Raw genomic sequence first — 24,899 nt, 5'->3', positions numbered from 1 at the left:
TGCAGATATTTTTTAGATGATTGTTGTGTTCTGCATGCATTCTTACATGGCTTTCTATACATATTGTCCGGATAGAACTATTTGGTTTTTGGAACTGTAATAATAATAATAATTGGATTCACAGCTCTTGCTTCTTCAATTGTAATTTGCATGTTTATTACAAATAAGACATCATTTTTAGCATAAATTCTGGTTCCCCCCAACTATGTGCCCCAATAAGCAGATGATTTTTCCAGGTGTTTAAACTGTAGCAGCCGCATTACGGTCCTCATACACATTGGACTAATGTCGGCCGATCACGCCTATATCACTAGGTTTGGCTGACGGTCTAATGTGAATTGGGGCTGTCTGATAGCTGAGAGAGATGTCTATCACGTATGTCCAATTACGGACTGCTGATCACATTGTTCTCCCTGAGACGTGTCCGGTGACTTTCTCATAGATAACTTAGGAGTGTTCGGATGAATGATAGCTTATGTGTAAGGATCGTTCGTCCGACGGCCATACAACAGGTATGGCCCGATTTACATGGTGGTTATTCAGCTGAACAGATGTGTCCAAACCTTTGACTGGTACTGAAGACTTTGTGCCCTGTGTAGATAAATTGTCGCAAAGAAGGACGCATGAATGGATAGAGAAGTCCAAGGAAGGTCACGTGTCAGCCATCAAGAAGAAACTGGACGACCTTCCATGTCCACGAATGATGACAACATTGAGCATGCATGTAAACTGACTCTGTTGGATAAATGAATTACAGTACATTAAGTCTTCTGAAAGAAGCCCAACATGGGCAAAGATTCCCATCCGATTAGGAAGTGAAGACGCCAGTGCATTTGTAGTTTGCAACTCAGCCTAAAACATTTTTTTCTTTATGGGGCTATATGCATGCTCCTGGATTCCGGGAGTTACATTTCAGTGATGATATCATGAATTCACAGAGGTACTGTTGTATATTGAGACAGAAAATGCTGCTATTATTCTGTGTCCCTTGTAGACATACACTTTCCAACATGATAATGATCCAAAATACACATTTAAGGCCACTGAAGAAAAAAAGAGATGAAAGTCAGTCAATGGCCAAGTGTTTCTGATCTGAAACCATACAAACTTCTATGGGGAATTCTAAAGAGACAAGTTGAGCATCACTCTCCATCCATCATCCAGGCTCTAAAAGAGGTCATTCTAAGATACAGGTCCTTCTCAAAAAATTAGCATATAGTGTTAAATTTCATTATTTACCATAATGTAATGATTACAATTAAACTTTCATATATTATAGATTCATTATCCACCAACTGAAATTTGTCAGGTCTTTTATTGTTTTAATACTGATGATTTTGGCATACAACTCCTGATAACCCAAAAAACCTGTCTCAATAAATTAGCATATCAAGAAAAGGTTCTCTAAACGACCTATTACCCTAATCTTCTGAATCAACTAATTAACTCTAAACACATGCAAAAGATACCTGAGGCTTTTATAAACTCCCTGCCTGGTTCATTACTCAAAACCCCCATCATGGGTAAGACTAGCGACCTGACAGATGTCAAGAAGGCCATCATTGACACCCTCAAGCAAGAGGGTAAGACCCAGAAAGAAATTTCTCAACAAATAGGCTGTTCCCAGAGTGCTGTATCAAGGCACCTCAATGGTAAGTCTGTTGGAAGGAAACAATGTGGCAGAAAACGCTGTACAACGAGAAGAGGAGACCGGACCCTGAGGAAGATTGTGGAGAAGGACCGATTCCAGACCTTGGGGAACCTGAGGAAGCAGTGGACTGAGTCTGGTGTGGAAACATCCAGAGCCACCGTGCACAGGCGTGTGCAGGAAATGGTCTACAGGTGCCGCATTCCCCAGGTAAAGCCACTTTTGAGCTACAGAGAAGCAGCACTGGACTGTTGCTAAGTGGTCCCAAGTACTTTTTTCTGATGAAAGCAAATTTTGCATGTCATTCGGAAATCAAGGTGCCAGAGTCTGGAGGAAGACTGGGGAGAAGGAAATGCCAAAATGCCTGAAGTCCAGTGTCAAGTACCGACAGTCAGTGATGGTGTGGGGTGCCATGTCAGCTGCTGGTGTTGGTCCACTGTGTTTCATCAAGGGCAGGGTCAATGCAGCTAGCTATCAGGAGATTTTGGAGCACTTCATGCTTCCATCGGCTGAAATGCTTTATGGAGATGAAGATTTCATTTTTCAGCACGACCTGGCACCTGCTCACAGTGCCAAAACCACTGGTAAATGGTTTACTGACCATGGTATTACTGTGCTCAATTGGCCTGCCAACTCTCCTGACCTGAACCCCATAGAGAATCTGTGGGATATTGTGAAGAGAAAGTTGAGAGACGCAAGACCCAACACTCTGGATGAGCTTAAGGCCGCTATTGAAGCATCCTGGGCCTCCATAACATCTCAGCAGTGTCACAGGCTGATTGCCTCCATGCCACGCCGCATTGAAGCAGTCATTTCTGCAAAAGGATTCCCGACCAAGTATTGAGTGCATAACTGAACATTATTATTTGTTGGTTTTTTTGTTTGTTATTAAAAAACACTTTTATTTGATTGGATGGGTGAAATATGCTAATTTATTGAGACAGTTTTTTTGGGTTATCAGGAGTTGTATGCCAAAATCATCAGTATTAAAACAATAAAAGACCTGACAAATTTCAGTTGGTGGATAATGAATCTATAATATATAAAAGTTTAATTGTAATCATTACATTATGGTAAATAATGAAATTTAACACTATATGCTAATTTTTTGAGAAGGACCTGTATATATATATATATATGTATATATATGTATAATCTATGTACATAACGAGTGCCACCGATGTTAATCTAAACTCCTTAAGTGCCTTTGAAATGAGAAACTCCAAGTAATTGTAGCTCCACTAGACCAGGGCAGCGTGGCTTTGATGCAATTTTCTGCTACAGGAAAGCAGAGTAGTTTTAGCATAGAGGAGTAGCAGGGATGAACCGGTGGGTTAGGTGGGTGGAAAGCATATTTTCAGTTAGATGAGACCAATTAATGCTCTCAGGCAGCCTAATTAGCCGGTAGATTTCTCTTTCATCCTAACTTCATTCAGGTCTTCTTTTTTTTTTTTTTTAATTCGCAGATGTGTTCATTTAAGATGATTTTAACTCTTTTCCTTCCCCTTTTCTTCAGATAAACTAGTAGTTTCTTTCATAACAGAGAGTTCCATAGTATTTTCTATATTGTGCCGTGTGCCTGACACGGGTCATTGTGTTCGTTCTCTGGGCGGATTCTTCTTAGTAATCATTTTAAACCGGATTTAAATCAAAATATGTTTTCAATCAGTATCAATTCATAGCTGTATAATTGCCTGTGTCAGGTGCTGTGACAGGAGGAAATGAATCATACTGGCTGAGATATCAATCCATCATTCCTAATACATACACAGCATGCATAAACAGATCTGTGTAAAACTCAGAATAACAGATGGGACAAGTATTAAAAGGGAGAACAAGGTACAGTTATAATATAATAATAATAATAATTTTTATTTATATAGCACCAACATATTCCGCAGCACTTTACAAATTATAGACGGGAATTGTACAGACAATAGACATTACAGCATAACAGAAATATAGTTCAATACAGATACCAGGAGGAGTGAGGGCCCTGCTCGCAAGCTTACAAACTATGAGGAAAAGGGGAGACACGAGAGGTGGATGATAACAATTGCTTTAGTTATTCGGACCAGCCATAGTGTAAGGCTCAGGTGTTCATGTAAAGCTGCATGAACCAGTTATCTGCCTAAGTATGTAGCAGTACAGACACAGAGGGCTAATACTGCATAAAGTGTATGAGAACATGATGCGAGGAACCTTTTTTTTTTTTTTTATAAATAGGCCACACAGGGATCGTTAGGTTAATGCATTGAGGCGGTAGGCCAGTCTGAACAAATGAGTTTTTAGGGTACGCTTAAAACTGTGGGGATTGGGGATTAATCGTATTAACCTAGGTAGTGAATTCCAAAGAATCGGCGCAGCACGTGTAAAGTCTTGGAGACGGGAGTGGGAGGTTCTGATTATTGGGGATGCTAACCTGAGGTCATTAGCGGAGCGGAGGGCACAGGTAGGGTGGTAGACTGATACCAGGGAGGAGATGTAGGGTGGTGCTGAGCCATGGAGTGCTTTGTGGATGAGGGTAGTAGTTTTGTACTGGATTCTGGAGTGGATGGGTAGCCAGTGTAATGACTGGCACAAGGTAGAGGCATCAGTGTAACGGTTGGTGAGGAATATGATCCTGGCTGCAGCATTCAGGACAGATTGGAGCGGGGAAAGTTTGGTAAGAGGGAGGCCGATTAGTAGAGAGTTACAATAGTCCAGATGAGAATGAATAAGTGAAACAGTAAGAGTTTTTGCAGAGTCGAAAGTAAGAAAAGGGCGAATTCTAGAAATGTTTTTGAGATGCAGGTAAGAAGAGCGAGCCAATGATCGGATGTAGGGGGTGAATGAAAGGTCAGAATCAAGGATGACCCCAAGGCAGCGGGCATGTTGCTTTGGAGTAATGGTGGAACCGCACACGGAGATGGCAATGTCAGGCAAAGGTAGGTTAGTAGAGGGAGAGAACACGAGGAGTTCAGTTTTTGACAGGTTTAGTTTCAGATAGAGGGAGGACATGATGTTAGAGACAGCGGTAAGACAATCACTGGTGTTTTCTAAAAAGGTCGGTGTGATATCAGGAGAAGAAGTGTATAATTGGGTGTCGTCAGCATAGAGATGGTACTGGAAACCAAATCTACTGATTGTTTGTCCAATACAGTTAAAGCCAACCAATTTCAATAGTTTCAGCGAATATTTATTTGGCCGACAGCTAATCCTAACAATCTACCAATACGCATGAATGATTGGTTCAACTAATTATGCATGAGTCAGAATGGTGTGAATGAAGTAAGCAGCTGCCAGACAACTGAAGAAGTCTCCAGGCTCCTCTACTCTTCTCGTCTGACTACATGCACTACCGACCCCATTCCCTCACACCTCCTCCAGTCTCTCTCTCCAGTTGTCACAACTCACCTAACTACAATCTTTAATCTCTCCCTCTCCTCTGGCATTTTCCCCTCCTCCTTCAAACACGCTATCATTAATCCATTACTAAACAAATCCCGCCCTCGACCCATCCTGCACAAATAACTACGGACCAGTCTCCAATCTCCCCTTCATCTCTAAACTCTTGGAGCGCCTGATTTACTGCTGCCTTACACATTACCTCTCCACTCATCCTAGACCCTTCACAGTCCGGCTTCCACCCCTTATATTCAACAGAAACTGCACTCATCAAGGTGACCAACGACCTTCTGACAGCAAAATGCAACGGTGACCACTCTCTGCTCATTCTTCTTGACCTTGACCTTTCTGCAGCTTTCGACACTGTTGACCACCCTCTCCTACTCTCTAGGCTCCAGTCACTAGGCAATAAGGACACTGCTCTCTCCTGGTTCTTTTCCTATCTTTCTGACTGCTCCTTCAGTGTTCTGTTCGCTGGCTCCACTTCATCTCCTCTTCCTCTCACTGTCGGGGTAACTCAGGTCTCAGTTCTTGACCCTCTTCTCTCTCTACACGACCCCAGTTGGACAGACCATCAGCAGATTTGTCTTGCAGTACCATCTTTATGCAGATGACACACAACTATACACGTCATCCCCTGACCTTACCCCCACTGTACTACAGAACGCCAGTGACTGTCTGTCCGCAGTCTCCAACATCATGTCCACTCTCTATCTGAAACTCAACCGCTCTAAAACTGGACTTTTTCTGCTCCCGCCGTCAACTAACCTCTGTAAATCTGACATTTCCCTCTCTGTGGGTGGCACCATAATAACACCCCGGCAGCAGGCGCGCTGTCTGGGTGTTATGTTTAACTCCAATCTCTCCTTCACCTCCCATATACAATCTCTTGCCTGCTCGTGCCGCTTACATCTAAAGAACATCTCTAGAATCCGCCCTTTTCTCACCATGCAAACAACAAAAACCCTCACTGTCGCCTGGATTACTGTAACCCTCTATTAATTGGCCTCCCCCTCACTTGACTTTCCCCTCTCCAGTCTATCCTTAATGCAGCAGCCAGGGTTGTCCATCTAGCTAATCGGTATTCAGACGTGTCTGCTCTTCGCCAGTCGTTACACTGGCTGCCCATTCATTATAGAATCCAATTCAAAGTACTTGTTCTCACCCACAAAGCTCTCCACAGTGCGGCACCCCCTTACATCTCCTCCCTCATTTTGGTCTATCGGCCTAACCGACCGCTGCGCTCTGCAAACGACTTTTCACTAACCTCTGCTCTAATCTGTACCTCCCACTCCCGACTCCAAGACTTCTCCCGTGCTGCGCCATTCCTCTGGAATGCTCTACCCCAAGATATTAGGACCATCCACAATTTGCATAGTTTTAGGCGCTCCCTCAAAACACATTTGTTCAGAGTGGCCTATCACGTTTACAAAGTTATTTTATGTTTGTGTGTGTGTGTAGCCCATTCACTACTTCCATCTATCCCCCTGAAGATGGCTGGACCATCACTGTAAATACATATTTGTAAATACACATCTGTACTTTGTATCTCCCCCACCTCATTGTATATGAGCAGGGTCATCTTATTTTGCTTTAATTATTGTATTGTTAATGTTGTTACTTATGACTGTTGTGTTTGAAACTGCTAAACTGTAAAACGCTGAGGAATATGTTGGCGCTATGTAAATAAAGATTATTATTATTAACTGTGGCAGTATCTTATTTCTCCTGAGGAAATAAGGGTTGGCCATGTTGAAAGGCAATATATCTAATGTTTTTTTTCTCCTGACATAGGATGAATCAACATCAGCCAAAAATGTCAAATTCATTAAATCATTGGTCCATCTTGCTGAAGTCAATTGTGTATGGCTACCATTCTTTGAAATGGTTTTCTCTAAAAGCCACCTCATGCCGAGTCCTCATTTGTTTCTGGTTATAAAAACCATGCCTTTGCCTAGGTAACGTCTTCTATCTGGGTCTTCACGCAATTGTTATTTTTCTCTAAATGATTCCTGGCCTTCTCTCGAGTCTCTGAATAACCCATCTAGGACTATGCCCTCTTAGCTTTCCAAGAGACAATAAATTCTACCATTTCCTGATCTCTTTCCCTCTTCACTCTCCATTTACCCATTTTCAGATATCACCAGAAGTACTTTGCAACAGCAAAGGCACCATGAGACTCTGTCCCAAATATATGCCATGTTATTGTCCCCTGCATGTTAAAGTTCCCAGCCCCAGTGCAAGGTGGAGCGAAATCTACTCACCATCTTTCGGAAAAGAACCCTGAAGGGTCAAAAAGTTGAATATTGTCGTTGTGCACCTAAGCTTCAATTAACCTGTTTGCAAGCAGTATATGATCTCTTATCTCAACTTTATGGAAGGAGGCTGCAAAATATTTTTTAGACAGTATTGGGTTCCTATCAAATTTTTTCACCGTTATGTCACCTAGGTCTCCACAGTGCTGATGCTGCCAAAACACTAATGACATCTTTCTTTACATATTATGGGAATATCCTTCACTACAACATTTCTTAAGTGGAATCTCAAAGTTTATATCCACCTTCACAGTCTTCTTCATCCCATCCTGCCCACCTTTCTTCCTGCTTTATCACAATAACACTTCTTTACTAGTGTTGAGCATTCCGATACCGCAAGTACCGGGTATCGGCCGATACTTGCTGTATCGGAATTCCGATACCGAGATCCGATATTTTTGTGATATCAGAAATCGGTATCGGAGTGTGCGGCACGTGTGGTTCCAAGGGTCTGGAGGAGAGGAAACTCTCCTTCAGGCCCTGGGATCCATATTAATGTAAAAAATAAAGAATAAAAATAAAAAATATGGCTATACTCACCCCTCCGGCGAACCCTGGCTGTCACCTCTGTGAGCGTCCGCCTCCGTTCCTGTCATCGAAGGTCCTTCACTCACAGCATTCTTAAGGACAGAGGCGGACGCTTGCAGCGGTGGCAGCCATGGTTCTTCGGAGGGGTGAGTATAGCCATATTTTTTATTTTTATTCTTTATTTTTTAGATTAATATGGATCCCAGGGCCTGAAGGAGAGTTTCCTCTCCTTCAGACGCTGGGAACCATCGAGGAATACCTTCGATATTTGTGTCCCATTGACTTGTATTGGTGTCGGAACTCGGTATTGGTGAGATCCGATATTTTGCCGGTATCGGCCGATACCATCCGATACCGATACTTTCAAATATCGGAAAGTATCGCTCAACACTATTCTTTACAGTCATAACGGAAATGTACCTTAAGAGCAGTGTCGGACAAGGGCCCACCAGTAACACTGACTTTGGGGGCCCACGTGCATACAAATACTACACTACTCTTGTTCACAAATGTACATATATCTCTATATAATAATAAACTGGGTAGTTTGATTAATGAATGATGAGATGTTGCTTTTTTCTATACAGAATCAATTGAATTATGCGAAGTACTGCTCATACAGTGGGTTTGGGGCCCAGATATGCACAGGGGCCCACGGGGGGATTACCCTGTTACCCTATGGGCCAGTCCAAGCCTGCTTAAGAGACATCTTTAATGCACCTCAAGCATGTATACCTGCTCTTTGGAGATGATTTGAACCTTCCTCTCATAATTTGTAGCTGTGCAAGGTAGAAAACATACCTGGCATGGGAGCTTTCTCTTCTCGAATTAAATGGCTTCTCCATGACACAATATGTTAGTCTTAACTGTCTGAGGGCAGTGTAAGGAAATAAAAAAACTATTTTCACCTACCAGACTAGTGCTGCTGCTCCGCACTCCAAACTCTATGCTCTTCTTCACTCTGTGCTGTGTTCCCTGCCAGTCTCCTTCAATCAGTATTCAGTGTACTGGTATCTATATCCAACATTGACTGTAGTTTTCTCATTCCGTTCAAATAGGAAGAAACTATTCTGACATAATATGAAGGCGGCAACCGATCTGTGGCTACTGATTGTCTGCATTGGTGATATGATGTCCCCCACTGAATGTTGATAGCAGAAGACAGCACAAGACACAGCATGGAGTGTGGAGGAGAAGCTGCAGTCTGGAGGTTGGTATAGGATTTTTTTGGCACCATCCTGGGCTCATTAAGATGAACTTGTTTAGTAGTGGAGATCTCCTTTAAAAACAACAAGGATATCTTTTATGCCCCTAGTACTTCAGGGTGGTATATCAGAATACTAAAGAATAAAAATCTATGCTTGCTCAATAATACCCCCTTGCCTATGCTTGGTCATCCCTCCAGGTTGGTATGTGGTGTGTTAGTCACCCTCCCCCTATTTTTTTTTCTCCTCTCATTTCCATTTCTCTACAATTCAAAATCCACCTCCAACTCCAAGTTCGTATTTTTTTCAATCAAGCTTGTTTGCTTCCTTTTTTTTATTGTTCACTGTTGTTTCTCACCCTTGATGTTTCCAGGTTTATTCACTCTAATCGCTTCCTGTTCCTTTAAAATTAATTAGAAATAGAGATTTAAAAAAAAAAAAAAAGATTCTCAAGGGACTCATTCTGGGGAACACAAAAAAATGTATTTTATTCTCGTTTTGCTATTTTGAGTTTTAATATTGAACAGTACTATATTAAAGCAGACTGTTGTAAAGATTCATTTTTAGCATTTTATTTCAGAATTACGGTATTTTCTGGGAGTATGCATTTAAGAGCATTTGTATACTTCCTTTGGGTGTTTGTAGTAGCTTAATTGGCTTTCTATGAAATTGGTTCCATTAAGCATGTATTTGTATTTGACTAATGGTGCAAAGTTCAATGTAAAGTAATAATTCCTCCACTGAAAAATATTCATAGAGATGGAAAAACCAAGGATATGTAGCTAATAACGAAAATAGCAAAAAAAGATTTGGCGCTTAAGCTTTGTACTACATGAATTGCAATCCGCAATTTATGAATTTCCAGTTTTAAATATGTCTATTTTTATCAGTTGAGATAAAAAAATTCTTTCAAGGAAAAATGTGGGCTACATGACATTGGTATTGTTCGAGCTCAGTAGGATTCTCTTATCTTTAGGCCCCCTCTCCAAATTCCCGAATAGACCCCATCCCCAATAAAGACAGGATTCAAAACTTGGATAATAATTGGCCACAGTGGCCTTTATTATAAACATACAAAACATAACGGTAAAGTAACGTGGGGAGGTCCTTGAAGCTCCAAACTGGTGGTAAACCATAATATATAGAGTGGACAGAAACCAGACCATAATTTACTCCCAGCCGCTACCACCTGGCTCGGGAGCACCAAAATACCCCGAAGGATTACCATTGTCCACTTAACACCTGGGAATCCGGCCCACAGTTGCCAAGATTCCCCCAAACCACCAGACCCGAAACCAAACTTTACACCAACTGAAGAATCGGTATCCCGATGGATCCACAGGCCAATTTAGTACCAACTCCAAGGACCCCTCCAACCGCCACAACGAGGGTACTTGAACGCCTCAAGTACCCGAGGCCCCCCAAACTTGACCGCTATGGCCCTTTCAATACCGCTCTGCAATCCGAGAGCCCACAAATCGATGCCCACCGCATTTAAATGGACACCGTCTCCCAGGAGAGATTCGTCTCCCCCCTTTTCCAACTCAAAATGACGGATAAACAGACCTCCGTTCCTGACTACAAAGCTAGATACCGCCCGATTCACCTTAATTCTAGCTTTGTCAATCCTATCCACCGATCTGGCGTGTCACCAGCACCTCCTCGGGACGAAATCTGACCACACCACTAGCAAATCCCGGTAAGACACCCATAGCCTCAGCAGATCGTGTTTAATATCACGTATCAATTCACGGCAAGGGCGAACCCCCAAATCGTTGCTCCCTACAAGAAAAACTAAAATGTCAGGAGATCTATCCAGCCTAATACCATTGTGTACCTCCTGCATAACCTCACTCCAACACAAACCCCTAAAACCCAACCACCTGACCACGGCCACGTCCTTTGAAAAACCGAGTTGACGTCCGTCACGCCGAACATCCGCTCGCCTCGCGCCCCAATAAACGAAAGAGTGGCCAACGATCCAAACCAACAGAGGACTTCGACCTAAAAAATACAAACAACTTAGAGTCCATACAAGTGACACAACAAATACAGGCGTACAAAGCCGCTTCAGTCGCGGCCCCAATACGAAATGAGTGCGACGCAAAATGAGAAGCGTCTAAACCCAGCCCCGACAAAGCTTTCTGAAAAACTGCAACAAATTGGAATTTGGATAAAAAGGAACCATCCTCATGACATAACAAAGGACCATCCATAGCAGGCCGAAGGCTAGTAAAAACCTGAAAACAACGAATCAGGCACATAAGCGAACCACGGACCGAGCCCAACTCAACCCGTTTACCTTTTCCCACCTGGTCAGTCTTCGACCGACGTAACCAGAAATGTAAACGACTCTCAAGCACCACATCTTTGGCCCAAAGCCCCCCTCGTCTAAACGTGGTGGGAGACACCAGCTCCCCAACCCTCAAGGCCCCGAAAAATGCCAGGGAAAAGGCTAAATGAAAGAGAGCCACCTCAAAGTTGGATATGCAAATCTCATTCAAAAGCGTGCCCACCTGTTCCAACATGCCAAAAGAGACTGCGATTGCCTTTTACCGCCTGCCGTACCAGAAACAATTTCATCAAGTCCCGCAACCCTCGAAGCTGGATCCCGAAACCAAAGCTGACCGAACTCTATCCACCTTCGAAGCCGACCACCCCTCCTCCGCGCCGCGTCTCAACCACAACAACAAAGCACCCAGTTGGTCCTCGCCCCCACTAGTAGCCCCGCATGACACCAACCAAGATTCCCAATCGCACCATACCGACCGATACGCCGACCACGTGCTGGGCGCCAAAGATGCGTGAATCAAAGGCCCTGCAGCCTGGATACCACACTCCAGAGCTCCGGCGGGCAGCCCAGACCCATCTCCTCCGCATCCAGGGCCAGAGACCGAAACCGTTCCCACTGAAACCGAGACAAAGAGTCAGCCACAGAATTCTCCACTCCGGGGACATGAGCCGCCGTAATGTACACATTGATAGACATGCAAAACAACACCAGCTGACGGAGAGCCCTGATAACCGGAGGAGAAGAAGCCGTCAAACTGTTTATGACACACACAACTGCCATATTGTCACAATCAAAATGAACCCTCCAATTGCACAAATCCTCCTTCCACAAGTAAACTGCAACCAGGATAGAAAAGATTTCCAACAAAGTGACGTTCTTTACCAAGCCTGACGCGAACCACTCGTCAGGCCACCTAGTGGCACACCACCGGCCACCAAAAAAGGCGCCAAAACCAACATCGCCTGAAGCATCGGTAAACAAATCCAGATCATCGTTGCCCACCACATCCTCCATCAACAACGAACGGCCATTATACCGTGCCAAAAAACTGTCCAACATCTCCAAATCAGCCTTATGCTTGCTAGACACAAATGATGCGGGGCCTTAACCTCCGCCATGGCGCCGGCTAGCCTCCTCGAAAAAACCCTCCCCATCGGGATGATCCTGCAGGCAAAATTCAATTTACCGAGGAGGGACTGAACCTCTCGCAACGGTAACTTTTTTAAGCAACGCGCCCGAGCCACTTCGCTTCTCAATCCAACCACTTTTTCTTCAGGTAACCGAAACTCCCAATAACAATGCCCAGGAACGAAAGACTTGTGCATGGCCCCTCTGTTTTCTCTGGCGCCAATGGAACACCAAAGCGTTCCGCTACCCATATCACTGTCCTCAAGACCATGTCACAACATCCGGACTGACCCGGCCCGATGCACAAAAAGTCATCCAAATAGTGAATGACCGAATACAAACCCGATACCTCCCGAACCTCTATCCACATAAAACCCGCCGTTCCAATAACAGCCCAACAGCCTCACGCTGTCCAGATGAAAGGGCAATAAACGAAAGGCCGACTCAATATCGGTCTTAGCTAACAGCACGCCCCTCCCACAACTACGCACCCAGTGTGCAGCCTCATCAAAAGACGTATAAACCACGGAGCAAAGCTCCGGGTCTATCCCGTCGTTCACGGACCTCCCCTTAGGGTAAGACAAATGCTGAATCAGCCTGAACTTGTTCGGTTCCTTCTTCGGAACCACACCCAGCGGCGAATCTACCAAATCCTCTAGTGGCTGAATGGGAAAAGGCCCGGACATTCTCCCCAATGAAACCTCCTTATGCAACTTATGATCTCAAATTCTTTCAAACCTGAGGGATACCAAAAGGCGAAGCAGGTATACGAAAACCATCCCTGAAACCCAACAACAACAACTCCGCTTTTTCCCTATCCGGGAACCTATTTAGATAGGTGACCATCGCGTCCAGCCTCACTGGCATCACCCCCTTTTGAATTGCCCTCTGGTTTTCCTTTTTTCTTGAAGCACTTGGCGGCGCCATGGGAAGAACCGCTGCAGTGCGAGCACGCGTATTTAAACTTAGAGGTAGCTCCGAATTTGCACTGGCCGTCATTAAACTGCCAGCATAACCTGTGCTTCTGACCTCCCGATTGATCGGACTGACCCCCTGAACCTGAGGAACTTCCTTGCAATGTGGAGTGGCTGGCAGTTCCGGCCCCGCCTTGAAAGGAATGGCCGAATTTCGTCAGCGCCATAACCCGCAGCCATAAACCAATGTCCTTCTGATCCCATCTAATCGACGGACGAACCACCTTCCTCTGTCTAAACTGCTCGTCATACCGGAGCCAAGCCTGGCCCCGTATGCCCTGTGTGCCTCCCCTATCGAATCCATATAACAAAATAATGCGGAACAGTTTTCAGGAGCCTTTTCGCCAACCACGCTTGCCAAAATCGCAAATGCTTGGAACCAGTTCACGAACGTCTGAGGAATGAGACGCCATCTCCGCTTTTCCTCGTCCTCCTTCTTACTGTCCTCTTTCTTGCTCTTATCTAAATTAAATTTCTCCAATGGAAGGAGCGAGAAGATCTCCACGTACTCGTCCTTCCAAATCTTCTCCCTGACGTCCTTTTTTAAATGAGCCCCCAGCGGCCCCTCAAAACAAACGAAAACCTCGCCCCGCGCTTTATCGTCCAAACGAATTCCGCATTCCTTCTCCTTCTCAGTCTGCACTGACACAGAAACGGGCTCCGACAGCCTACTTGGCACCGCTGAACCCCCTCCAGACCCTCCTAGACCTTACTCCGTGCCTACCCCTTTGTTCCCCATCTCCAACCGAACCTGCGGAAGCTCCCCCGTAGCCACGGCCCCACCCCCCTGACTAACCCCAACTACCGGGGAAAACGATAATAATAGCGACAAAACAGACATAGAATTGTCCTCACCAAGCTGCAGGGGAGCTGAAGTCCCCCCAGCCGCAGTCGTCCCACTCGTCCAGCCGACATCTGCTCCCGATCCGCTCTGTGGCACCACCTGGATCAGAGTCTCGCCATGCGATGTGGACTCGTCCGTTCCGGCCCCGTCTCGGCCTGCTGCCCATGATACTGATGCGGCCCTGCATGGAAGTACTCCGGGCCCACCGCTGGAGACGGTGCCAACCGATCCTCTGCTGAGACTCCTTCCGGATCCAGCCGACAATGTGGGGGAAGGCCCGGCATTCCAGGTCGGGCACGGCAGCTCCGCAAGTCCGGTGGCGCTGCCTGCCGCTGCAGCCGCAGAAGCTCTCCCACGTTGTCTGGGACGAGCAGGTGAAGCAGGCCGCCGGGCGGCGCCAATACCGCAGCGCCCTGCTGTGACATCAGAGGAAGGGACCGAGGATCTGGCGCATGAAGGCCCCGCCCCCCGGAGCGAGGGAGGAGAAGGCCTATCCACCGCTACAGGCCCCAGCATGGCAGGTGGATTCCTCCCGGACCGGGCCCTGCTTGGACGCTTGCTGGCGGGTGCTCGGTCTGGAGGGTCACTGGAGGGGCTCCGCCGCCGCCGCTGAGGCTGAGGCACATCGGGGGAAAGTCGCTCTGGGGGCCGGACCCGCCGGGAGCAGTGCTCACCTGCCACCACCGACGGGACATCCCCGCTGCCTCCATCCAAGATGCCGGCCAGCTGGGCTTCCAGCCAGCCGGGAGGCTGGTTCGCAGCAGCAGCCCGCAGCCTCTGCAGCACCTGGTCAACGTACACCATGGTAGGTCCTCACAATTGGCCTCCAGAGCGGGAACTGGCCAACCCCACCCCCTCATTGCCCTATAAACCCCCCCTAATGCATACAACCCCCTCCCCTAAAACGTGACCCCACCCCCTCTATCCTTCTCCAAACCCCTGTCATGACAGCCTGCATGTACGCCGTCTGGGGGGGAGGGGACGGCTCGCTCCGGCCTGCACTTTCATGTTTGAACATGCTCCTACACCCTCTTCCTCTGTTACACTTACACTGCATATGGTATGGCACTTGGTGATGCAGGCACAATCTGGCCAAGTGAATTTGTCTGGCTTGGACTTGTGAGGCTGCTCAGCCAGATCAGCTATTCAGCTGATGTAATTAGATTTGGACAGAACCACACCTTATTTAAACTCTGGTCAGTTTGCTGAGAATTACCAGTTTTAATTATATGCTGACCCTGGTCTACTTCTTTTCTCATAGCCTGCTACCTAACCCAGCTTATTTGATATCAATTGATGACCATGGACTATTTTAACCCTTCAATTGCCTTATGATTTTGACTTAGACTCTGTTCTCCTAGCTTTGACATGGGCTATTTCCTGGACTTGTTCTTGACTTCTTACTTTGTCCTTTTATCTGCCCTCTATGGTGTTGACCCAACTTGCTGACTCTCCTTTGCGAGCTTGCTTCACTGGCCAGTGGGTTTCTATGTGGACCTAACCCAGAAGATCCTGTTATAAGTACAGATTTCTATATAGGGGTTAAAGAGTGAATACTAAGGTGTCCCTGGGTCCCGCAAAATGGATTGACTTAAGGAAAATCTATCAGTGGCAGCCCTTTTAAAAGCTGCAAGGCTTTCACATACAGTTTATCCTTACAATATTCAGTGAAGAGCAAAAGGATAACAATGTTTTGAACTTTTAACTTTCAGACTCAATACCTCACCATCCACTACTGTATCAAACGTGACTACCATGTTTGCTGCGTACCCTATATTATTTATATGTACTATTACTTTTTAATTATTTGCAGCAGGGTGTATGCTCATTAAGGGGACCCATTATGTTGAGCTATTGGACTGACAATGGCCCATATACGCTGGTGAGCAAAAGGGTAACAATGTTTTGAACTTCTGATTTTCAGGCTCCATATCTCACCATCCACTACTGCTTTGAACGTGAGACTACCATCATTTTATAGACAATCATCTTGGATATCTCATACATACATTTGACTTGCAATTATTTTGCATATGATTAGTTATGCAGAATCTTGTCATGCCACTCCATGGTTACTGTTTTGCTTCTGGTGGTGGAAAAATCTTTTTCGTCCTGTATACTACAAATTACATCCCGTTTTCACATCCTCTAATAGATCAGTGTGTTATTAAGTCAATTCCCAAGTGAAAGGTCACTGGTTCAAATCTATGAAGATTCCCTAGAAAAGAGAAACCGCACCATACAGCTCATCAATAGTAGTCTCTCGGTCAAGAAAATTGCCAAACGGCATTATGTGAGTGCCACGACAGTTGGAAGAATATGAAATTAAGTCCATCCATTCATTCAAAAGCCAAGAGGTGGATGCCCATGCAAAATATCGGAGTTAACAAGTCGTCTCATCACAAAGTCTATCAGTTCTGGTGTGACAAACACAGCAGTGGTGGTGGCTCATATTGCTTCATAACAGAGAGATCACAGACTTTCATGTGAGCGCTGTGTGACACATTGCAAAAGTCTGGAATGGTGGCCCAAAAAAAGGTGAAGAGGCTTCAACTTCAATATTATCATAAGAAGCGTTGGCTCGAGTTTGCAAAAAGTACAAAAAGTGGATAGTAGAAGATTGGAAATGGGTGAATTGGAGTGATGAGATGAAAGTCAATATACTAGGCTCTGATGGGTGCAAATGGGTCTGTAAGAAACAAGGGAAAATGGGGCTAATGGACAGAGAAAATGAAGAAACTCTCAAGTTTGGTGGAGGAAGCCTAATGATATGGGGTTGTTTCACCACCAAAGGTGTTGGATACTTGTCCAGGATCGATGGTGGTCTCAGTGCTGAGCTATATGTGAGCATCCTGCAAGAAAAGTTGTCTCGTACACTCAAGTACTTTGGGTATGAAGATGACAACATAGTATTCCAGCAGGACAACAACCCGAAGCATACGTTCACATTGGTGAAGAAATAGTTCAATGAAAATGATGTGAAGGTGCTGGATTGACCCCCACAAACCCCTGATCACAACAAAGAGGAAAGCTGTATACATACCCAAGTGAGGCAACCAGTTTACACCAACTTTGGGAATGTATAGAAGAGACCTGGGATCAGATTTTGCTTGAGACATGCTTGTATTTGATCGCGAGCATGCCCCGAAGGATTCAAGCAGTGTTGAAAGTTAAGGGTCGATTTATAAAATTCTAACAAAATAATAAGCATTAAAATGTTGACTTTCATGAGCAAAACAGTAATAATGCAGTGGCAAGACAAGAATCTGCATAACTAATGACATGCAAAATAGTTGTAAGTTAAATTTATCCATGAGATAGCCAAGATGATTGTCTATAAAATGATGGTAGTCTCACGTTAAAAGCTTTAATGGATGGTGAGATATGGAGCTTGAAATTCAAAAGTTCAAACCATTGTTACCCTTTTGCTCGTCACTATATTATTTAATGACATGATACAGAATTGGTTATCTCAAGAAGAGATAAATATGCAATGCAGACATATTGCCAGCCACAGTGCAATATATTAGTGTTACCTCTTACCCCTTTCACATGATGGAAGGTCTCCACTCCATGTAAGGTCCCACTGACACATAAGAAGCTCAGCTCCTGCAATCTCATATCCTGGATAACATTGGTAGGTTACAACGGTGCCATGGACAAGCTCAGACTGAGAAGTAGTTTTCCAACCATTGGGAATTTCGGGCAATTCCGGACATGTATCATTCCTTGGTACCTCTACAAATAGAGCAAAATCATAAAACTGAACAGTTCTAACTATTTATAATTTTTTTGTTGGGCAATTAAATTTATCTTTTTAGCATACAGTGGGGAAAATAAGTATTTGATACACTACCGATTTTGCAAGTTTTCCCATCTACACAGAATGAAGAGGTCTATAATTTTTATCGTAGGTACACTTCAACTGTGAGACATAATCTAAAAATAAAAACCTGAAAATCACATTGTATTATTTTTAAATAGTTAAATTGCATTTTGTTGCATGAAATAAGTATTTGTATAAGTATCACCTACCAACCAGCAAGAATTCTAGCTCTCACAGATCACCTGTCCACACACTCAATCACACTCCAACCTCTCCACCATGGCCAAAAACAATAAGCGGTCCAAGGACGACAGGCACAAAAATGTAGACAACTGTTGGCACAATTATTAGATAATGGAAGATTCATAAGATGACTATCAATCTTCCTCGATCTGGGGCTCCATGCAGGTTCTCGCCTCATGGGGCAAGGACGATTCTGAGAAATGTCTATAATCAGCCCAGAACTACATGGGCGGACCTGGTCAATGGCCTGAAGAGAGCTGGGAGCACAGTCTCAAACATTACCATTAAGGTACCGTCACATGTAGCGACGCTGCAGCGATCTAGACAACGATCCCGATCGCTGCAGCGTCGCTGTTTGGTCGCTGGAGAGCTGTCACACAGACAGCTCTCCAGCGACCAACGATGCCGGTCCCCTGGTAACCAGGGTAAACATCGGGTTACTAAGCGCAGGGCCGCGCTTAGTAACCCGATGTTTACTCTGGTTACCAGCGTAAACGTAAAAAAAATCAAACACTACATACTTACATTCCGGTGTCTGTCCCGGACGTCACTGCTGTGCTTTACGGTTGGCCGGCGCTCACAGCCAGTGCAGAGAAGCACAGCGCCGGGGGACAGACACCGGAATGTAAGTATGTAGTGTTTTTTTTTTTTTTACATTTACGCTGGTAGCCAGGGTAATAACACGCCGATTCAGCGATGTCTGCGGGAGGTCCAGCGACGAAATAAAGTTCTGGACTTTCTGCGCCGACCAACGATGGCACAGCAGGATCCTGATCGCTGCTGCCTGTCAAACTCAACGATATCGCTATCCAGGACGCTGCAACGTCACGGATCGCTAGCGATATCGTTCAGTGTGACGGTACCTTTAGTAACACACTATGCCGTCATTGATTAAAATCCTGCAGGGCATGCAAGGTCCCCTGCTCACACCAGCACATGTCCAAGCCCGTATGAAGTTAGCCAATTATCATCTGAATGATCCAGAGGATGCATGGAAGAAGGTCATGTGGTTAAATTAGACCAAAATAGAACTTTTTAGTATCAACTCCACTCGCTGTGTTTTGAGGATGAAGAAAGATGAGTACAACCCCACGTGAAGCATGGCAACCGTGAAGCATGGCAGGGGAAACTGTTATGACCTGGTGGTCAAGACAATAATGGACCTGGTGGTTAAGAGCACACGGAATGACCTGATAGTTACTGATAATAAAGGACGAGCTCTGGGACGTGGGAACTCTGCTGACCGCAATCCCTAAACCTATCAACCACACTAGAAATAGCCGTGGATTGTGCCTAACGCTCCCTATGCAACTCGGCACAGCCTAAGAAACTAGCTAGCCCTGAAGATAGGAAAATAAAGCCTACCTTGCCTCAGAGAAATTCCCCAAAGGAAAAGGCAGCCCCCCACATATAATGACTGAGTAAAGATGAAAATACAAACACAGAGATGAAATAGATTAAGCAAAGTGAGGCCCGACTTACTGAACAGACCGAGGATAGGAAAGGTTACTTTGCGGTCAGCACAAAAACCTACAAAAAGACCACGCAGAGGGCGCAAAAAGACCCTCCGCACCGACTCACGGTGCGGAGGCGCCCCCTCTGCGTCCCAGAGCTTCCTGCAAGCAAGACAACAAATTAAATAGCAAGCTGGACAGAAAAATAGCAAACCAAAGAAATACAAGCTGGAACTTAGCTTCTGATGGGAAGACAGGTCACAAGAACGATCCAGGAGTGAACTAGACCAATACTGAAACATTGACAGGTGGCGTGGAGCAAAGATCTAAGTGGAGTTAAATAGAGCAGCAGCTAACGAATTAACCTCGTCACCTGTGAAAGGAAACTCAGAAACACCCACCAGAGGAAGTCCATGGACAGAACCAACCGAAGTACCATTCATGACCACAGGAGGGAGCCCGACAACAGAATTCACAACAGTACCTACCCCTTGAGGAGGGGTCACCGAACCCTCACCAGAGCCCCCAGGCCGACCAGGATGAGCCAAATGAAAGGCACGAACCAGATCAGCAGCATGAACATCAGAGGCAAAAACCCAGGAATTATCTTCCTGACCATAACCCTTCCACTTGACCAGGTACTGGAGTTTCCGTCTCGAAACACGAGAATCCAAAATCTTCTCCACCACATACTCCAACTTCCCCTCAACTAACACCGGGGCAGGAGGATCAACGGATGGAACCACAGGCGCCACGTATCTCCGCAATAACGACCTATGGAACACATTATGGATGGCAAAAGAAGCAGGAAGGGCCAAACGAAATGACACAGGATTGATAACCTCAGAAATCTTATACGGATCAATGAAACAAGGCTTAAACTTAGGAGAGGAAACCTTCATAGGAACATAACGAGACGACAACCAAACCAAATCCCCAACACGAAGTCGGGGACCCACACAGCGCCAGCGGTTAGCGAAACGTTGAGCCTTCTCCTGGGACAATGTCAAATTGTCCACCACATGAGTCCAAATCTGCTGCAACCTATCCACCACAGTATCTACACCAGGACAGTCTGAAGACTCAACCTGCCCTGAAGAGAAACGAGGATGGAAACCAGAATTGCAGAAAAACGGCGAAACCAAAGTAGCCAAGCTGGCCCGATTATTAAGGGCGAACTCAGCCAACGGCAAAAAGGACACCCAATCATCCTGATCAGCAGAAACAAAGCATCTCAGATATGTTTCCAAAGTTTGATTAGTTCGTTCGGTTTGGCCATTTGTCTGAGGATGGAAAGCCGAGGAAAAAGACAAATCAATGCCCATCCTAGCACAAAAGGATCGCCAAAACCTTGAAACAAACTGGGAACCTCTGTCAGAAACGATGTTCTCCGGGATACCATGTAAACGAAGCACATGCTGGAAAAATAATGGCACCAAATCAGAGGAGGAAGGCAATTTAGACAAAGGTACCAAATGGACCATCTTAGAAAAGCGATCACAAACCACCCAAATGACCGACATCTTTTGAGAGACGGGGAGATCCGAAATAAAATCCATAGAAATATGCGTCCAGGGCCTCTTCGGGACCGGCAAGGGCAAAAGCAACCCACTGGCACGAGAACAGCAGGGCTTAGCCCGAGCACAAGTCCCACAGGACTGCACAAAAGAACGCACATCCCGTGACAAAGACGGCCACCAGAAGGATCTAGCCACCAAATCTCTGGTACCAAAGATTCCAGGATGCCCAGCCAACAGAGAACAATGAATCTCAGAGATAACTCTACTAGTCCATCTATCAGGGACAAACAGTTTCTCCGCTGGGCAACGGTCAGGTCTATCAGCCTGAAATTTTTGCAGCACCCGCCGCAAATCAGGGGAGATGGCAGACCAAATTACCCCCTCTTTGAGAATACCCGCCGGCTCAGGAACACCCGGAGAGTCAGGCACAAAACTCCTTGACAGGGCATCAGCCTTCACATTCTTAGAGCCCGGAAGGTACGAAACCACAAAATCAAAACGGGAGAAAAATAACGACCATCGAGCCTGTCTCGGATTCAACCGTTTGGCAGACTCAAGATAAGTCAAATTCTTGTGATCTGTCAAGACCACCATGCGATGCTTGGCTCCTTCCAGCCAATAACGCCACTCCTCGAATGCCCACTTCATGGCCAACAATTCACGATTACCAACATCATAGTTACGCTCAGCAGGCGAAAACTTTCTAGAAAAGAAAGCACATGGCTTCATCACCGAGCCATCAGAACTTCTTTGCGACAAAACAGCCCCTGCTCCAATCTCAGACGCATCAACCTCAACCTGAAATGGAAGCGAAACATCTGGCTGGCACAACACAGGGGCAGAAGAAAAACGACGCTTCAACTCCTGAAAAGCCTCTACAGCCGCAGAAGACCAATTGACCACATCAGCACCCTTCTTGGTCAAATCAGTCAACGGTTTAGCAACAGTAGAAAAATTAGCGATGAAGCTCAGATAAAAATTAGCAAAGCCCAGGAACTTCTGCAGGCTCTTCACAGATGTCGGTTGAGTCCAATCGTAAATGGCCTGGACTTTAACAGGGTCCATCTCGATAGTAGAAGGGGAAAAAATGAACCCCAAAAATGAAACCTTCTGAACTCCAAAGAGACACTTTGACCCCTTCACAAACAAGGAATTCGCACGAAGGACCTGGAACACCATTCTGACCTGCTTCACATGAGACTCCCAATCATCCGAAAAGACCAAAATATCATCCAAATACACAATCAGGAATTTATCCAGGTACTCTCGGAAGATGTCATGCATAAAGGACTGAAATACTGATGGAGCATTGGAAAGCCCGAATGGCATAACCAGGTACTCAAAATGGCCCTCGGGCGTATTAAATGCTGTTTTCCATTCATCGCCTTGTTTAATACGCACAAGATTATACGCCCCTCGAAGATCTATCTTGGTGAACCAACTAGCCCCTTTAATACGAGCAAACAAATCAGACAGCAACGGCAAAGGATACTGAAATTTGACTGTAATTTTATTAAGAAGGCGGTAATCAATGCAAGGTCTCAAAGAACCATCCTTCTTGGCCACAAAAAAGAACACTGCTCCTAACGGTGATGACGACGGGCGAATATGGCCTTTCTCCAAGGATTCCTTTATATAACTCCGCATAGCGGCGTGTTCTGGCACAGATAAATTGAACAATCGGCCCTTAGGAAACTTACTACCAGGAATCAAATTAATTGCACAATCGCAATCTCTATGAGGAGGTAGGGCACTGGCTTTGGGCTCATCAAATACATCCCGATAATCCGACAAAAACTCTGGAACTTCAGAAGGAGTGGAAGACGAAATAGACAAAAATGGAAAATCACCATGTACCCCCTGGCAACCCCAGCTGGACACAGACATAGATTTCCAGTCCAATACTGGATTATGAACCTGTAGCCATGGCAACCCCAAAACGACCACATCATGCAGATTATGCAACACCAGAAAGCGGATATCCTCCTGATGTGCAGGAGCCATGCACATGGTCAATTGGGTCCAATACTGAGGCTTATTCTTGGCCAAAGGCGTAGCATCAATTCCTCTCAATGGAATAGGATACTGCAAGGGCTCCAAGAAAAAACCACAGCGCCTAGCATACTCCAAGTCCATCAAATTCAGGGCAGCGCCTGAATCCACAAATGCCATAACAGAATAGGATGACAAAGAGCAAATCAGAGTAACAGACAATAGAAATTTAGACTGTACCGTACCAATGGTGGCAGACCTAGCGAACCGCTTAGTGCGCTTATGACAATCGGAGATAGCATGAGTGGATTCACCACAGTAAAAACACAGCCCATTCCGACGTCTGTGTTCTTGCCGTTCAGCTCTGGTCAAAGTCCTATCACATTGCATAGGCTCAGGCCCATGCTCAGATAGTACCGCCAAATGGTGCACAGCTTTACGCTCACGCAAGCGTCGATCGATCTGAATGGCCAAGGACATAGACTCATTCAGACCAGCAGGCATGGGAAACCCCACCGTGACATCCTTAAGGGCTTCAGAGAGACCCTTTCTGAAGATTGCTGCCAGGGCGCATTCATTCCACTGAGTGAGCACAGACCACTTTCTAAACTTCTGACAATATATCTCCGCTTCATCCTGACCCTGACACAGAGCCAGCAAGATTTTCTCTGCCTGATCCACTGAATTAGGTTCGTCATAAAGCAATCCAAGCGCCAGGAAAAACGCATCAACATCACGCAATGCCGGATCTCCTGGCGCAAGGGAAAATGCCCAGTCTTGAGGGTCCCCACGTAACAAAGAAATAATGATCTTAACTTGTTGAACAGGGTCACCTGAGGAGCGAGGTTTCAAGGCAAGAAACAATTTACAATTATTTTTGAAATTCAAGAACTTAGATCTATCACCAAAAAACAAATCAGGAATAGGAATCTTAGGCTCTGACATTGGATTCTGAACCACAAAATCTTGAATGTTTTGTATCCTTATAGTGAGATTATCCATCCAAGAGGACAGACCTTGAATGTCCATGTTACACCAGTGTCCTGAACCACCCAGAGGTAAAGGGGAAAATTGAGACAAAACACACTGCAAAGAAAAAAAAATGGTCTCAGAACTTCTCTTATCCCTCTATTGAGATGCATTAGTACTTTGGGCCACCTGTACTGTTATGACCTGGTGGTCAAGACAATAATGGACCTGGTGGTTAAGAGCACACGGAATGACCTGATAGTTACTGATAATAAAGGACGAGCTCTGGGACATGGGAACTCTGCTGACTGCAATCCCTAAACCTATCAACCACACTAGAAATAGCCGTGGATTGCGCCTAACGCTCCCTATGCAACTCGGCACAGCCTAAAAAACTAGCTAGCCCTGAAGATAGGAAAATAAAGCCTACCTTGCCTCAGAGAAATTCCCCAAAGGAAAAGGCAGCCCCCCACATATAATGACTGTGAGTAAAGATGAAAATACAAACACAGAGATGAAATAGATTAAGCAAAGTGAGGCCCGACTTACTGAACAGACCGAGGATAGGAAAGG

General features: G+C 45.4%; 1 protein-coding gene across 2 annotated transcripts in view; it reads right to left on the bottom strand.

Annotated features, from left to right (window-relative positions):
- SEZ6 (seizure related 6 homolog) overlaps positions 1-24,899 on the bottom strand; it is a 955,889-nt gene that overhangs the window by 69,511 nt on the left and 861,479 nt on the right. For both annotated transcript variants that reach the window (XM_069761206.1, XM_069761204.1), the window contains exon 11: positions 17,866-18,060. In XM_069761206.1, the coding sequence (XP_069617307.1) occupies positions 17,866-18,060 (195 nt within the window). The remainder of the gene's footprint in view (positions 1-17,865; positions 18,061-24,899) is intronic.

Source organism: Ranitomeya imitator, chromosome 3 (assembly GCF_032444005.1).
Source record: "Ranitomeya imitator isolate aRanImi1 chromosome 3, aRanImi1.pri, whole genome shotgun sequence".
NCBI lineage: Eukaryota > Metazoa > Chordata > Amphibia > Anura > Dendrobatidae > Ranitomeya > Ranitomeya imitator.
Note: the sequence above shows the minus strand (reverse complement) of the source record. Positions and strands in the feature narration are given on the sequence as shown.